At 40.8% G+C, this 17,460-nt stretch overlaps 1 protein-coding gene across 2 annotated transcripts; it reads left to right on the top strand.

Annotated features, from left to right (window-relative positions):
• The first annotated feature begins 429 nt into the window (after positions 1-429).
• Positions 430-16,258, top strand: bod1l1 (biorientation of chromosomes in cell division 1-like 1). 2 transcript variants are annotated; one of them, XM_076875883.1, is made up of 30 exons: positions 430-677; positions 1,276-1,400; positions 1,477-1,667; positions 1,780-2,274; positions 3,020-3,169; positions 3,282-3,448; positions 3,614-3,710; positions 5,035-5,161; positions 5,259-5,319; positions 5,414-7,946; positions 8,021-8,091; positions 8,212-8,317; positions 9,328-9,438; positions 9,518-9,561; positions 9,676-9,727; positions 9,820-9,884; positions 9,971-10,040; positions 10,228-10,286; positions 10,399-10,474; positions 10,716-10,747; positions 10,869-11,019; positions 11,644-11,732; positions 11,900-12,011; positions 12,351-12,391; positions 12,495-12,573; positions 12,688-12,767; positions 12,894-12,990; positions 13,170-13,317; positions 13,628-13,699; positions 15,360-16,258. In XM_076875883.1, the coding sequence occupies exons 1-30, from the start codon at positions 561-563 to the stop codon at positions 15,487-15,489; spliced, it is 5,748 nt and encodes a 1,915-aa protein (XP_076731998.1). In that variant the 5' UTR covers positions 430-560; the 3' UTR covers positions 15,490-16,258. The 2 variants fall into 2 exon arrangements, with proteins under 2 accessions (XP_076731998.1, XP_024661083.2); XM_024805315.2 differs by having other exon boundaries at positions 12,351-12,409.
• The last annotated feature ends 1,202 nt before the right edge of the window (positions 16,259-17,460 follow it).

Genomic DNA, 17,460 nt, shown 5'->3' with positions numbered 1-17,460 from the left:
CGTTACCGCAGAAATTATTATGTTTGGAAACCATCAGTTTCGTTGCTATATTTGTCACTCGGAATCACAAATTACACATATAACCTGCAAAACGTCTGGGTTTGAATACACCTTGCAGTTTCAAACCGCTAGACAGTGCCACACAAAGTGTTCAGTGCCTAGTTATATCGGCAGAGATGCACAAAACATGTCAGATAACCAAGAGTTAGCTCAATACATTTCAGTAGCTGTATGCCCCGCTAAATATTACAAGGTTCATGAAAAACTGAGAACTCGAGATTTTAAACCTGGCTAAAATAATAACTAATTCGCCTAATGTCTATTTTTTTTAACCGTGGCGCTTTTATTTTGATATAGAAGAATGCTTTCATAACTCTTCCGGTTCAACTGAAGCGGCTAAGGTTTTCTTTTGACAGGACAGGCGGTGTTTCCGGGTCACCCTTGCTTCGAACTTCACAAACCATAAACAGAAGGCTGGTGCTCTGTGATCGGAATTTACCTGATGTATTGACAGCCTTATCGCTTTTAGTCACCAAATTCTAAGCCAACTAAATTGAGACATGGCTGGTTTACCACCGGGAGATCCGCAGCTGGTCTCAATGATCGTAAATCATTTAAAAACCCAGGGACTCTTTGACCAGTTCCGGAGGGACTGTTTGGCAGACGTTGACACAAAGGTAAGCACTAAAAGCATGCTCACAACACATTATTTGACGGTGTTTTACTTAATGAGTGTAAAATTCAGTTTAGGGGACTATCTGTTGTGCGTTATCTGTATTTTTGTTGAAGCTGTTTTGACACTGGGGTCTCAGCTTGGCTACAGAAGCTACCTTTTAATTGAGGCTACTAAATGTGTGTACTACTGTATGTCCACTTTCGCTACATCCATTAAACTTCTCTGTGGTTTCTCCTTTCCTCCCCTGCCTGGCAGTTAAAAATTCAACATCCTTTGTCCAGTGTATCCACTATCCCTCTGTGCATGTCCAAACCATCTCTGTAACTTTCTCTCCAATACACTCAACCTGAAATATCTCTCTAATATACTCATTTCTGCTTGTCCGTCCTTGTCACTCCCATCTACGGTTCTGCCACCTCCAGCTCAGGACTCCTGCTTTTTTTGTTCATCTCCAAGCCATTCCTAAAAACCTATCAATTTCAACTGTTTTTAGTCAGGTCTGAAGTCTCATTTCAGCATGTAATGTCCATTTGCAGTGATGTTCTCCTTTGTGTGCCTGGGAGTGATATTTGTAATGGAAACATTCAAATCTTTTACAGCCAGCCTACTTGAATCTGAAACAACGAGTGGACAACTTTGTCTCCAATCACCTCTCCAATCACACATGGAGCCCTCATTTGAACAAAAACCAACTGAGAAACAACATCAGACAGCTTGTCCTGCAGTAAGTGAGACATAGTATTCCTTCTCGTTCTGGCTTGTCGACATTAACTAAACTTACCGCAATCTGTGTCTCTTAGATCTGGGATGCTGGAGCAGGGAGTGGACAGGATTGTGGCACAGGTGGTGGATCCTAAAATCAACCATATCTTTAGGCCGCAGGTGGAGAGGGTTGTCCGTGAATTTCTGTCCCCTGGCAGCTGCTCTGAGGAGCCACCAGCCCCTCTGCTTTCAACAGAGGTCAAACCAGACAGCAGCATTCCTGAGCAGGGTACACAACATTTTATGATTTTTATCAGCTTGCAAATGTCACGTGTGGATTTATATCTTTGATTACTCTCAAATATTTTAATATTTGAACAAGTGTCATTTCATGTTTACAGCCTCAACATCGACTCCAACTACCACTGCCAGCGACGCCATGTCCATCCTGGACACTATAACTTCTCTAAACCAAGAAGCTAGCGTCAGAGCCAGCTCGGCACCCGAAAAAGCACGTAAAAGTCAATCGGCAGATGACTTCATGCAGGTGATGGTGGAGGATAGCGAGCAGGACATGAGTATTGTTGAGGAAGGTGACAGTCACCAAGTGGTAAAGCCACTGGAAGAAGAAGAGGAAGCAAAACTGTCAGCTGAGGTTCAGGCATTAGAGGTAAAGACAGAGGAAACACAGGAAGAGGTGGAACTGGGAAAAGAGCCGTTAAAGGAGGATGTGAAAATGGAAGATGAGGAGTCTGTGGCTCAGGAGCAGACAGAGGATGAGAAGGATAAAACAGCAAGCAAAGTCAGTGGAAAACCCTCAGAAGAAAAACAGGATGATGATCTATTGAAATCTACAAGCAAGGCTAAACAGAAGGCCAGAGAGAGGATAAAAGAAGGTGAGCTGCAGCATCCTTTGTTTGTTTTTATATTTATTTAGCATTAGAATAGAATAGAATTGAATAGAACAGAATAGAATTCAACTTTATTGTCATTGCACACGTCACAAGTACAAGGCAACAAAATGCAGTTTGCATCCATCCAGAAAGTGCTTTAGCAATAATATGATGTGTTATGAATATACTATAACTATAAATGGTAAATGGCCTGTATTTATATAGCGCTTTTACTAGTCCCTAAGGACCCCAAAGCGCTTTACACATCCAGTCATCCACCCATACATTCACACATTGGTGATGGCAGCTACATTGTAGCCACAGCCACCCTGGGGCGCACTGACAGAGGACTATAAGTATGTACAGGCTATAACTGAAGTGAATGTACAAGCTATGAACAGGTTATATGTATGGTTATAAATATGAAAATCTATAGCAGATTATAGATATACAGTTGTGAGTATTAATAAACAGTTTTAAGACCATAATTATTGTATTGTATGATTGTCTATACAGCATTTACATTCCCTACTTCACATTACTTTGTACATTTGTCACAGGGAAGGGATTTATATGCATTTTCTTATGGTGGACATGGCTTTAATGCAAATTTACTTTACATGATTCTGTGCTTATTTGGACAAGTGAAGAATTTAAAAGATATTCAGGTTTTCACTTCGTTACCTTATCTTATCTTACACTTACACTTAAAAGAAGTTTAAAATCTCTAAGTACCTTTTTCCTGCAGAGTATTCTTTGGAGGACTCTGACCTGGAAGGCCTGAGTGACATCACAGTGAGCTCTGTCCACACCAGCGACCTGTCCTCATTCGAGGGGGAAAGTGAAGATGAGCAGCAGCTGTCTGATTCTTCTGAAGAGGGCGAGCTTCCACCTGATGGTCTCTGCCGGCAGCAGGCTTTCTATTTTTGAATAACATCACCATTAGTTGGAGCACTTTGAAAATATTTTAAAATATTTTTTCTGTATGTACTTGCTTCTTTTTCTCCCAGATGAAGGTGAGAGGGAAGAAAAAAAACACAGCACTGGAGACACAGGAGATGAAGACAAAGAGCGTAAACCTCGCCGCAAGGCCTATGTTCACAAGCCCTTCCTCTACTCCCGTTACTATAGCGACTCAGATGATGAGATCACTGTGGAGGAACGCCGTCGTTCTGCGGTGAGCTATTTAAATGTTAACATGTTACGTGCAGAGATTTAAAACTTTTTCTAGTTAAATGAAAAGCTTAGATCAATGGACGGTTATAGACTGAACACATTATGTCTTATGGTGTCATCTGCTGTCTTTTAAGTACATTTATTTAACAAACTGGGGTCCTTCCAGGCGAAGGACAAAGAAGAACGGCTGCTCAAGAGACAACAGAACAGAGAGCGAATGGAAGAGAAGCGCAAACAGAAAGCAGCACAGGCTGAAGAGCAAGGTTTTTATGTCATACACACTTGTGGCCTTCAGTGTTTCTTCATTTTCCTCATCTTGTGTATTCCACTGTTTTAGTTTAGTTATATACTCCCTGCCCCATGCTTTCACGGGACTGCAAAGAGTCCACCCACATATAAAATAGCAGAGGACTTACCAAATTGCTGGCCTGGAGGATTCAATGCCAGTGCCAGAATTTCACCCTGCGGTCAAAGTTCAGAGGAAATGCAAAAACTAGACTCTTCGGGCCTCAATTAGCATGTTAAACATTAAAATTAATGACAGTGCATTTAGAAAAAGGCTGCACAAGTTTGGCTCTTGTGGAGGAACGGTTTTCAAGAGAAAGCCTCTTGCCCCTAAACCACAAGACTGAGGTGGAGGTGTTCAGCCCTAATGCATTGTGCCATTCCTGCAAAAACTAAATGCATCATATTAGCTGTCAAACAAGGCGATGGAGAGGTGACGATTTGGGCTGCCTTGCAGTCATTGAGTTCAGCATGAACTCCTCTGTATACCAAAGTGTTCAAGATTTAAAATGTTAGGCCATCTGTCCGACAGCTGAAACTTAGCTGACACTATTTCATGCAACAGGACAATGATCCTAATCACCGCAGCAAATCTAAAAAAGAATGACTGGAAAAGAATCAAGGTTGCAATGTCAAAGTGCAAACTTGAGCCTCACTGGAAGACTGTGGCGGGATCTGAATGAATGCCTGCAAACCGCAATGAACTGAAGCAATGCTGCAGAGAACAGTGAGACAGCATTCCTCTAGAATAATACAGTAGGGTTTCTACCGTACAGTATAAAGTGCTATATAAATAAAATTGATAAATGTGAGACTGATAAAGTCTTCCAAAAATTAGAATATCAACTTATTGCTGCTAAAGGTGGTTCTACAAGCTACTGAATGACAGGGTCTACTTAACTATTTATAGGACAGCATGGAGTCCTGAGAAAACCATTTTGTGTGTACATAACACTTGGGATGTGCTACATTTTTACAGAACAACCCCCCCCCCTAAAAGATTAGTTTAATAAAGAGTTGTTTGTGCCTACAAATTTTGTGTTTTCCTTTGATCTATTTGGGATGATCACATGGTTTTTTTTTTCGTTTTTTTTCGTTTTTTTTTTTTCTTTCAGTCGAGTTGTCTGGATGTTGTCCAAAAATAGAAAATTTATACTCATATTTAGTTCAAACTTCACATCACAAACTCCGTAAATTGTATTCCCTTGGCCAGGTTGCATATTTGTCCTTTATTTTCTCCTGGAAATAACTTTGTGTACTTGTAACATCTGCATGACGTAAAAGGCTCAATGTCTTCCACAGATAACAAAAAACAAAAGAGCAGCGACTCCGCTGCCCTCGAGGGCCCCGGAGCCAAAGAAGCCCGCAAAGAGAGGAAAGTTCTGGAGAAAAAAATGGCTCTCAACAGGAAGAGAAAACTAGACTCAAGGTGTGTAAAGGCTTGGACACAATTTGTACAGTAGATGCTTTTTTTTTTTTTCTTAATATACACCGTAAAAATGAACATATTAATTTTACTTTTTAAGGAAAGAGGGAGATGTTTCAGGCAAAAAGAAAGGAGACACGAGAGACGCTGTAAAGAAAACGGTATGTAAAAGCTAACGTTGATGAAACAGATTTCAGGCATCAGGTTTTCATCATGAGTTGTAACTCTGTGTTTTTCATTTATTTTTGAAAATAGGAAGTGAAATCTACCACCTCAAAGACACCACAACATAAGCTGATGAAAAATCTGTCCGAACCTTCATATTCTGATGAGCGATACAGAGGGACAAGCGGCAGCATCTCAGAAGATTCCAGCGATGCAAAGAAGATAGCTGACAAAGGAAGGACACACTCCTTCATCTTGGAGCTGGAGCTAGGCTCCCAAGAGGCTCTCAGACAACGATCGGTTGGAAAATTTGACCGTCTGTCTCACAAAGAGCTTCACTCCAAAGAACGCAAAGAGAAAGAACGCAGCTTGTCCGATGAACGTGCCAAGCTCAAACAGAAGCAGGAGAAAAAATCTGAACATCAGGCGGATGAATCTCAGCAGAAGGAAGGCAGTGCTGTTAAAGTATCCTCTGAAGAGAAAGCTGAGAAGAAGCCCAAGATCAAAAGTGAGAAGAAGATCACAGGAAGTACAAAAGAAGGCAAGGTGTCTGAAAATGTTTCTGAAGACGGAGGTTCTAAAGATCCAAAGAAGGTGAAGACTTCATCTGTGGAGGCTATCAAAACGGAGAAGGACAAGAATAAGGACAAAGATAAGATCAAAGAAAAGGAAAAGGCCAAAGGGGAGAGAACCTCGGTTAAAAGTGATTTCAAGCAGCTGCTTCGCCCTGATTCTGCAGGTTCCTCTGAGGATCGATCCGACATGGAGCCTGAGTCAAACAGCAGCAAGAAGAAAGATAAACACTCCAAGGACGTCATGAAAAAGCCAAAGAGCCACAGTGAGGACAGGCCTGGAGATAAACTCAAATCTAAAACTGACAGTAAAGACAGCGAGAAGGAAAAAACAAAAGCAGATCAAGATGGACAGAAATTACACAGGTCAAGCTCGGAAAGTGACAAAGATCCAAAAAGGGTCAAATCATCGGAAAAAGGAAGAATTTTAGAAAAATCAAAATCAAAATCCAAAGAGGAGGCGAAGACTCCAGTGCTGCCAAAGACGGAGAAGAGAGTTCACAGTCCGGATGTCAAAAGTGCAGGAATTTCATGCGTCAGCAAACCTGAAGCAACAAAAGAGAAGAAGAAAGAGGGAAATGCAAAAGACCAGAGCAAAGTCTCTGAAGAATCTTCACAGGAGAGATCTGACAGTAAAAGTGCAAAGAAAAAGCTGGAGAAGAAGGATAAAGTTTCAGAAAAGAAAGATGAGAGTCAAGAAGAGAAAGCACCAAGAGAGGAGAAACTGGAAAAGTTGGATAAATCCCCTTCGGTTTCCTCTCTGAGTCTTGAGACGGATGATCCGCCAAAGAAACGACCTCTTCTCCAAGACACAAGCACAGACTCCGATCCCGTCACCACCACCGTCACCACGTTGTTCTCAGACGATACCTGTGACGCCTTGAGCGACATCACCCCCGAGCCGCCCGAGGGAGAGACGGAGTCACGCCTGTGCGAGATGCCAGCTGTGCCTGCAGAGGCCGACGCCCTGCTGACTCTTATGGACGTCTGCACGTCAGCAGAGGCGAGACTTCCACCTGAGAACACCCGAGAGGATGTGACATCCGAGATGGAGCTTCAGGATGCTGATATGAAGATGAAAGAGGCAGCTCTGACTCTGCTCTCCATGGATCCCGACAGCACAGTGTCCACCAGCTTACTGTGCCAAGAAGCAAGAGAAGAGTCAGCGGTCAATCCGCCCGCCCCACAACCAATGGAGACAACTACAGCTGAAGAGGAGCAGCTTCCTCCTATGGAAGTGCACACGGCTGCTGAAACTGAGTCCCCGGCTGCTGAAACTGAGTCCCCGGCTGCTGAAACTGAGTCCCCGGCTGCTGAAACTGAGTCCCCGGCTGCTGAAACTGAGTCCCCGGCTGCTGAAACTGAGTCCCCGGCTGCTGAAACTGAGTCCCCGGCTGCTGAAACTGAGTCCCCGGCTGCTGAAACTGAGTCCCCGGCTGCTGAAACTGAGTCCCCGGCTGCTGAAACTGAGTCCCCGGCTGCTGAAACTGAGTCCCCGGCTGCTGAAACTGAGTCCCCGGCTGCTGAAACTGAGTCCCCGGCTGCTGAAACTGAGTCCCCGGCTGCTGAAACTGAGTCCCCGGCTGCTGAAACTGAGTCCCCGGCTGCTGAAACTGAGTCCCCGGCTGCTGAAACTGAGTCCCCGGCTGCTGAAACTGAGTCCCCGGCTGCTGAAACTGAGTCCCCGGCTGCTGAAACTGAGTCCCCGGCTGCTGAAACTGAGTCCCCGGCTGCTGAAACTGAGTCCCCGGCTGCTGAAACTGAGTCCCCGGCTGCTGAAACTGAGTCCCCGGCTGCTGAAACTGAGTCCCCGGCTGCTGAAACTGAGTCCCCGGCTGCTGAAACTGAGTCCCCGGCTGCTGAAACTGAGTCCCCGGCTGCTGAAACTGAGTCCCCGGCTGCTGAAACTGAGTCCCCGGCTGCTGAAACTGAGTCCCCGGCTGCTGAAACTGAGTCCCCGGCTGCTGAAACTGAGTCCCCGGCTGCTGAGCCATCACCAGTTGCATCTCAAGAACCCGATGAGCTTGCTGATGTAAAATCAGACATTGCAGGTTTGTGCCATTGTGTATTATTGGCTGTAAAACAAGTAAGAATAAACCAGAGCTAAACATGTGTCTCTTTACAGATGAGTCAGAAAGCACAGAGGTAAACATGGTCATTTCAGATGTTGAAACCTCTAAGACTTTGGCTCTAGAGGTAAATGTCACAGCTCCAACAAATCAAAAATATGTAGTTTAACTATACTTATACTTAATCTGAATATTTTGTCAGTGGTATTTTCTGAGTTTCTATTGTCTGATGTTTTCTCTATCATAGGAGGATGAAGCTACTGCAGATGAAATTCCTTCAAAAGAAGCTGAAAATACTGAAATATTTCCTGAAATGCAGTCGGATGAGAAACCAGCAGTACCACCTGAAGAGGGTATACTTTCTGATCTGTCATGTTCATTAAATCCAGATCTGCATAGCTGAGTTCCAGCTGTTGAATCGCTCACTCTGTAGTGCACAGTGTAGCGGGGAGCCATTTGTAGTGCACTGAGTACGTCAGAGGTGATGTATGTGTATGGTCAGAAAATAAATCCGTTAGAGATAGACTTAATGTATAGATGTCTCCCCGAAATCCAAACCAGAAGCATATTTAATAATTTAGCTGCTTGTTTAGCGATTCATTAAGTTGTTATTTTAATGGTTTTGAATGACTTGAAAGATTAGTGATTAGTCTCCTGGCAGCTCAGCAGGTCAGAGACTGTTTGATGATTTCCAAATAGCATCAATAGTGTCCCCGAACATGATTTTTCACATTTCTTTTCTCATGTGTATTGATTGGCATTCATATACACAAAGTCAATATTTTCCACGAAATCTGCATTTTGGGAGTTAGAGGAGTTGGTGGTTTGGAAAAAAAATTCAAAAAAGTTCCAGTGACACATGTTACAGATTTTTCCACATCATTTGTTTTTAATATTTTATTTTTAAAGGAGTTATTCATTGTAAATACATTAGTTGTTTAAGTTAAGGCTTTAAAAATCATATGGCTATGGTTAGAAAAAGATCATGTTTGGGTTCAAATGTAATGGTTACTGCTGTTGGTACTAGTAGTGACAGTCCCATTCATCCTCGTGTAGGTGGATAGAGTTCAGCTGAAGTATTTGCAATTGCACGTGTTTGCATATGTGTTTATCCAAATGCACTGGCCAGGGTTCTGTTATTTGTTCATGTAAAATTAGTAACATTACATCCAAACGTTGTGCAAAATACCTCAGTAGCTACTGAGTCCATTATTTTGCAAATACCCACTGTCTCAGTGGGAGAGAGAGTGAACAGTTTGAACACAGACCTCACATCTTTTTCTTTTCTCGTGATAATACAGCGGTAACTTATTTCCTTTTACATCAGTGTCATAGCTTTATATTAACATAATACATTTTCCAGCTGCTGTTGCTGTGTGTGAAACCGAACAGCCCACAGGAAGCACAGAGGAAAACACGGTGGCTGGTGTTCCCAACACCACTGAAGAATTTACTGAAACTCCTGGTGAACAAGGTGAGCGCTGAAATAAGTTACTGCAGAGAAAAATACAATGGTGTGTTTGACTGACAAATAACTACATCTCATCATAAAGAACAACCAGAGCCAGATGATGTCGTCACAAAGGAAAACCTCGAGGTGAGTAGTGATCCACAATACCCTGAAACAAATTAGAACTGTTTATTTTCATACATTTGTTTGTATTTGTATGTTTTTTACAACTCAAACTCAGTCATCTTATTTCAACAACAGGCAGAGGAGGCGGCAGGTGACGAGGATGGGACCAAGACGGACATAATTAACAGTAAGTTTGTCTGCAGATGGTGAATATTTCAGATAAATTCATAAAAACACTTTCAAAGGCCGCCGTTTTAACCTCCTTGTTTTCACCACTAGGTGAAGCTGAGAGTAAGTCAGTGGAGGAAGGAAATGTCTCAGCAGAGAAAAGCGATCCACAGACTGTAAGTGTTTAGCTTTTACCCCTGCTCACTTACATGTTACTCATCCTTAACTGTTTAATCTGATCAGTTTCTCCTGTTTGGTTTAGATGGAAACCAGTGTCCCAGACAAGACTGAGGAGGCCAGAGAATCTGAGTCTAAGCTAGTCAAACAAATCAGTGAGTCAAGTGGCTCCTTTGGAAAATTACTCACACTTGTTGAGTTTACACTGCTGTATCTGGTTTGAAACATGTTGCCAGAGTAATGCTTTTAAGAGGATTACATTTTGTTTCTACATGCTCGGTACTTGTCAGCTGGTCCTTTTACAGTTAGTCTCAGCTGGTCCTGCTTGTTTGAAATTTCCAGGTAATGTCTCCAGCGCAGATAGCCAAGATGATGAGAAAGGCTCAGATCTCTCAGAAAAGGTAACTCTCAGAAGTTTTTTTTTTTTTTTTTTTTTTTTTTTTTAATTCATTCAAATGGATGTGCAGAAATATAGAACAATAGTCTGCATGCAAACACTTTTCTGTTCTGTAGGAGGAGAAAACGGAGGGAAGAGGAAGGCGGAAACGAAAGCTGTCCAATCAGAAAGCTGCAGCAGAGAAAGAGTCTGGTATGGCAGCTGAGATTTATTTCTTCACCTAATTTCAAAATACAAAGAAATTAAAAGACAAAAGGGTGATTGGTAAAAAATGATTTTTATTAATTGGTTAGCTGAAGACAATGGCTTCATCACAACCCTTCCAATAAAGTCAGTAAACAACATGTTAACCAGTTATGACCACTGAAAAGTGTCCTTCACCAGGTAGAGTCTAGTTAACTAATGCATTGACTCTGTTTCTTTAACACATCAGGTGAGGAGGCGAATGAGCAGCTGCCTGCTGAGGTAAATAACGCTTCATTCACTTCACCTTTATCACAAATACTGTTAAGAATACAAAAACAATCTCTGCTTGTGTTTAAAAATACACGTTTGCTGTTATTTTTATCTCCGGGACGCTGAGCAGGACAAGCCAGTGGAGGTAAAAACCCCTCGCAGGGGACGATCGTCCAAACCCACAGAGGAGGAGACGAAAGACGAACCAACACAAGTGGAGAAGTTGGAGGAGACTTCGAGCCGCAGGCGGAGACGATCAGCACCCAAAGAAGCCGCAGCTGGTAAGCTGCTCACTTTAAATTAGTGTTCACTGTTAATGTGCGAAAAGGAAATGACCTGAAAATAAGAAGAACAGTTGTATTATGTAGAAATGGATTTGGCTTTGGACACACAAACTGAACACAGGCGAAAAAGCTGATGCACTTTATGGAGGGCTATATCTGCTTCTTTAAATGAATATATTATTTGTGTTATTAGATAATTAATGCTTCTTTAGCTTCTTGGGTACTGGGATCTGTTATTCTTTTTCCTGCTGAGAAGAAGAAAACAGGCTTAAAAGCGAGCGGCAGGAGAAGTGAAATGACTTGATTCAGGCAAATGAACCGAGCGCCTGCTCCTAGTATAAGAGAAATAATGTTTATTCAGTACTGTGATTTGTGCCAATCTAACTTAGAAGAGTTCAGTGATAAAAAAATGTGCAGCCTAATAGGAAATGAGCGTAGTAGGTTCCCTTTAACAACATGTTGAATAAGTATAAGATTTGTTTTTTCTCTAGATTGTAGTTTTTTGCACTATAAAGTGGTTGCTGAGTATAAAATAATGTACAACACAAGCTGTTAGTTTTTTTTTCTTTGAGTTTTGCTCTTTTTTTTTTTTATAAAATACATCTTTTTTTTGAACCTCAGATAAGCAGAAAGAAGACGAAAATAAAGTTGTTGAAAGTCCCGAACAAACCTCATCGGAGAAAGTTGCAGAGACGGAAGCAGTGGAAGAGGTGTGTTAAGAAAATCTCAGCATGTCCGTAATATTTAATAACACGTGTCGTTACAGCTTCTTTGCCTTTGTTTCTCATGTGACATTGTTGGTTTACTTTGATGTTTTATCCTTGTAAGAGTGAGTACATTAAGTGTTTCTTTTGTTGTTGTTTTTTCCTATTCTTAGAGAACTGAAGAGAAAAATGAACCAATCAAAAGTGAGGTCAGTCTGCTGCCGTCTGTTCCAGAGGACGGCGAAGGAGCAGCAAGTGCCAAATGCAGCGATCCTGCTGACACCAGTGAGTCTGGTTTTTAAATGTTATATCGATAACAAGTGGGCCAAACCTCAACAGCTTCTCATATTAAGAATTTTCAAATTATGCAAGTGTGTCGATGAATATGAGCTTGTTTGGTTTTTTTGACAAGGGAAAAACAAACAGGAACTTTAAGTAATTTAAATGTAACTTGACTTTGTACTGTGAATGATTGATAGTAAATGTTTGGTGTGAACTTATCTGGTTTCTGAATTGGGCCATGAAGGAAAGGTTTGAAAACTAGCGGCTTAAAGAAAGTCTGGAAATAAGTGAGCTTTAAGATACTTAAAAAAAATTAAATGTTTTGATTAATCATCATTGCAGGTGAACAAACAGTGGAGACCAAAGAATCGGAGGAAATGGAGGTGTGTGAATGTGTGGAGGTGAGATTTCTTTATCTGTAACTGCTCTCCTTCCAGTACGCATTCAGCACCCTCCATCTGAATTTCTTCTTGTTTTGTCCTGCAGGAAGCTCGAGCTCCGGAGGAGGTGGTGCAGGACAACAGTGGACAGGAACAAAATGAGCGACAGCCTGATAAAGACAGTGGTGAGACAGCACTCAGGCTAGCTGTGTAATTACCACAGTGGTTCATGTGTTTTAAAAACATCTTCAGTTGTGAGTTTGCAGTCTTTGTATCTCAGGTTTATTTATTTTTTTCAGACTGTTCCCCTTCTGCGAGTCAGTCAGAGGCTCACGAGGATGTAAAAGAGCAGAGCTGCAGCGAGAAGAAGACACAAGACGTATGTTTAAAAATGATGTATCTGCATACTTTACTTTTTATAATGAGGCTGATGTTTGTGTAAGGACTTTTTACCTCAGTCACAGTTCCCAGTGTATGTTCACTGACCTTTTTAAACTCTTCCAAGGGCGGGGAAGAGCAACAGCAAGAGGACCAAGAGACGACTCCAAAGCGGACTGGTCGGAGGGGACGGCCATCAAAGGCAGCAGCTACAGAGGATTCAGGTAAAATGTGATTAAAATGGAGTCAACAGGCTGTAGCAGTCAATGTGAAGCTAACACGATGGTAGGATATAAGATTATTTGCTGTGGATGAGTGCTTCAGTGATTCTATAGCTCCATCTGACAGACCTTTTATATATTTAACCAATAACTCCTGCAACACTTTGTCATCTTTCCCTCAGATAAAAAGGTCAAAAAAGCAGAGGAGAAGGACAGTGAGCAGAATGAGGAGGAAGAGGAGGAAGATGAAGGTGAGAAAGAAGGAGAGGAAGAAAAAGAAACTGCAACTAGAGCCACAACACGGTTGGCTTCTCGCCGGGAAGCTGAAAGGTAATTTAAACGTTATCTGATGGTTCAAATTTCAGATTTCCAGTAACACCAAAACAGAGAAATTGCCAAAAACCTGCAGATGGGTTAAAACAACATATTTTTTTATTGAATGCTGAGCAATAAAATTCACCTGAACTGTGAAACTGCAAAGTTTCTCCAGTGTTAACGAATGAGTGTTTGATTGTTTTGGAGCTGAATATTTGCACCTCGAAGGCATCGTCGCTGTCAAATCATATTAAATAAAATCAAGGGCGATTTAGTACTAAAGCAACAACTGTTGTTTTGTATTTTTCTTTTTACTGTTCCCCAGAAACAAGCCAAGTAAACCATCCACCCGGGCAAGCAGACAGAACGGTAAAGAGGAGACCGCAGCTGGCACACGGTGAGCTTCAGCAGCACGAGCGAGCTCAGTCGCTGCTCTGTGAAAGAAAACATTTTGCCAAAAGATTTCCTGGAATTTCAAGATGTTTTTCACTTATTAGCTCCTAAAATAAAAATAAGTCTTCTGTAGAACCTGAGCTGTGTTTAAGAAAGGTAAATCAAACAGCGGCAATAGGACTTCAGTATGTAATTGATTAATATGATGATGATGATACTAATTTGGGTCATTTGGCCTCTTCATGTAAATAGTGTAACGGTTGCGCTGAAATCTTTTGTTTAAATTTGCAAATGAGCCATTATTTATGTAAACGTGTGCTTTTCCAGAATAGAAATCTGAAACTGCATAAAACCAGATGCAAATTTTTTTTTTTTTTTTTTTTTTTTGTAAATTGTCGTTGATGGTTTTTAAGGCAGGGATTTTGAATCTCTTCTTAATCTAAACGTAGGATCAGCAGCCACAAAAAGTCTGATTTTTTTTTTTTTTTTTTTTCTTGTTTTGCGGAATAAAATGTTCCAAGATGACCTTTGTGTAAAAAATAAATAAATAAATAAAAATCCAGATTATAAATTGGAAAATTCGGTAAATGTTTGTATCGTAGTCGTCGCTTATTTAATGGAAAGTAGTATTTACTTGAAAGCGTTAGATATTTTGGCAACTAGTTAAAAATAGTCACCAAATTATAAGTATGACTCATTTTTAATGACATATGCTTAGATTTGTAGAAATGGCAAACAGACACAACAGAATCTGTATTTTGACTGTTAACTTCCAAGGAAACAACATAGCGAAAAATATCAAAAACTGACCAGAGATTCAAAGAAAAACACATTTTTGCTTGCAGTGCTTCACCTTGTGTGATTTCTATTTATTTATTTTTTAATTTATAAATCAAAGGTGTCCCAATACCACTAACATAAACAAACAAGAAGAAGGTCAAATAATCATTTAACTAAATTAGCTACATTAGGAGTAAGAAATGTGGGTTTTTGGTGGAAAAAGAAAATTATTTAAATTTTTTTTTAATCACTAAATTTTTAGATCAGCTAATTATTTTATCTCTAGATTATGAATTTAAAATAAAACTTAAACTTTGTACAACTAAAATCGCTCATTGGTGGAAAAAAACAGTTGAATATATATTTTTTATTTTTCTTTATTACAAAGTAGTACATTTAATACTTTATCAAAATTTAGTTTTAAGACAATAATTTAAAAACTGTTTCTCCGCATCTATGGTGTCTAAACCAGCCTGCGTTTAACTTTAGCTTGTACACTTTTTTGATTCCTTCAAAATAAAATTAATCTAGTAGGCCCCAAAATAAGGACTTCAAGTCTTGTTTCTATTTTAAACTTCTAGACTCTAGAGTTTATGGATACAGAACGAAGACCCCCCTCTCTCTCTCTACTTATTCTCCATACTTATTTTTTTTAAGGAAACAATACTTTCCTCTTTGTTAAATTCTAGCTGGCTTTTTTTTCCCCTTCTATTTTCAACTCTGTCTCCAGCACCGTTTTTCAAATCCAGAGATTATGTGAACAAGCTCCACTGTTTCTACACGTATTAGTTATTGCATTACTTTCCCCAAATAACCGTATATTTAACATGAACACGACTCTTGAACAAATGGATTGACACTTGCTCCTTGTTTCCCTCCCGCAGCGGGACGAGGGGCCAGGCGGCAGCAGCTGCAGCGAAAGGGGGCCGTAAGCGGGAGACCAGCCCTCCTGCTGTGCGAACGCGGGGAGGACAGAAATCAGAGGAGCCCCCTTCCAAAAGAGCCAAACGCTAGGATGCCTGACAGCGGCACAACGGTTTGCCCCAGCGGTGTTGTTTTTACACTCCATATTTGAAGAGCCTCTGCAGTCAGGCACGTAAAGCTGTTTCTGCTTCGCTGGCTGCAGATATCGAAGAGCTCTGGATAGTATTATACACTCTCCTCTGATGGTTGAGTGTAAACCTGAGGATCTGTGTAAGAATCCCCCAGAATACCTTCTGCAGCTCTGCACACATATGGTTTGGATCAGACTTCATATTTCACCATTTATTCAGTAATGCCCAGTGAGTATTTCAGCCCAATCAGAAGCCTAATGTGCAGCCAAGTTGTGCTTTGTGATAAAGAGGGTGAAGTCTGCAGATTGTGTCTCATATACACACTTGTACGTAGAAATCAGCAATTTGTGAATTTTATAAGTGCATTTTCATTCTGTGAATGAAACAAGATGTTTTACTCCTAGTTTTTTTTTTTTTTATGTAATAGTCAGAAGTTAAAGAAAGGATTTTGGTTTGTTTTTTTTTGTTTTTTTATTCCACATTTTAAATTGATTTAAGACCTCAAAGACGGGGCAAAACTTGAAGAGTCTTTCATTACATAGTTTACTCCTGGTTTTTACTCACTAAATGAAGACCATCTAGTTATTTTCATTGTTACACAGTTAGCCATCCGTATGTATTAATGTAAAGCCGGAATTTCAACAAGTTTCTTTTTTAAATATATATTAAAAAACCCACAAATAACATATTTGTTGTTCCCTTGCTACATTAAAAGCACCACAAATCAATGTTATATGATCTAATCTTTTTCTTCTCAAGCTTGCAACTGATCCACAGCGGAGCTGATTAAAACCAAAAATGCTCACCTGATTGTTTCACTGAAGCTTAGTGAAGAAATATCCGCAAAAGGAAACTCAACCACGCCGCTGCAGTCTGTGTTTATGAAAAGATTACACACGGCAGAATATACAGATTTTTATTGATTCACCCATATTATGTCTCGGACGTTATCTCTGCTGTTTCCTAAATAGATGTGCTGTCTGTGATGTGTAAATAGCCGAAGACGAGAACCAATCGCCTCAGAGCGGAGAAGAGGAGAGGACATTCCTGCCTGCTAATGGGGGATAAAACTGACAAACTCGGAGTGAAATATTCCACCATCATTAACATGTTAGGGGGCTCTATTCGCCGCACCTGAACCTTTGTGATCCACAAAGCACAGACACAGAGAAGAAGAAGGTTACAGAAAGTCGGAGCTCTCAGGTTGAAGTTTTCCACCCATTCCTGTGGATGGCCAAAGGTGTACCTCTCTCAGGTATTTCCTGGTGCTGCAATCCAAGCATTAACATATTAGCCCAACGACTCTGCTTTAAAGGTTTGGATCAGCTTTCATTTAGCCACCAGGTCTGGCAGACAAACAGCGCTCCTTTCACTTTCCGATGCCGCTGGAGCAACTTGAGATGTCATTTTATTATAGTCGTTTGCATTGTAGTCCAAAGTAATTTTTGCATTTGCTTTGCAGTTGCTGACTATCAGCTAAATATTTGAGGCAGATTTATTAGCATCAGGTTTTATGGATGAGAGGGGAGGAATACTTTCAGCTGACCTCGATTTTATTTTTTTTATAGAAAATAATCGTCTAGATCTACTCACTGAGCTCCTGCTGCATAAATCTGAGCCGATGTTGACCTGCTTTTAGATGTTTTCAGTGTGCTGTACCTGCAGTACTTTTCCACATCCTGGGTGAACAGGGGTCTCAGTTCATAATCGCAAGTAATGTTTTCCAAAATGAATCCATAACTGCAGCAGATGGTTGGCGCCTGTTACGGGTCCACTGTGAGGTGGCAGCCAGTGTGATATCTGAAATAATTAAACATTTAAGATGTTGCTGTCATCAGGAAAGTGTGACATGTTTCCACTTTTCTTATATGCAATCCACTGACATGATGTGTTACCGTACATCAAAAGTAAGAACGGATATTCCCATTTT

This window comes from Maylandia zebra, linkage group LG2 (assembly GCF_041146795.1).
Source record: "Maylandia zebra isolate NMK-2024a linkage group LG2, Mzebra_GT3a, whole genome shotgun sequence".
In the NCBI taxonomy this organism is placed as follows: Eukaryota; Metazoa; Chordata; class Actinopteri; order Cichliformes; family Cichlidae; genus Maylandia; species Maylandia zebra.
This window is presented reverse-complemented; position numbering and strand designations above follow the sequence as displayed.

Excerpts from the sequence above, each read along its gene's own strand:
- bod1l1 (XM_024805315.2), top strand. The coding sequence starts at position 561 with ATGGCTGGTTTACCACCGGGAGATCCGCAGCTGGTCTCAATGATCGTA. Across the intron at positions 1,401-1,476 it reads ATCAGACAGCTTGTCCTGCA|ATCTGGGATGCTGGAGCAGG; the intron begins GTAAGTGAGACA and ends TGTGTCTCTTAG. Across the intron at positions 9,439-9,517 it reads TGAAACTCCTGGTGAACAAG|AACAACCAGAGCCAGATGAT; the intron begins GTGAGCGCTGAA and ends CTCATCATAAAG.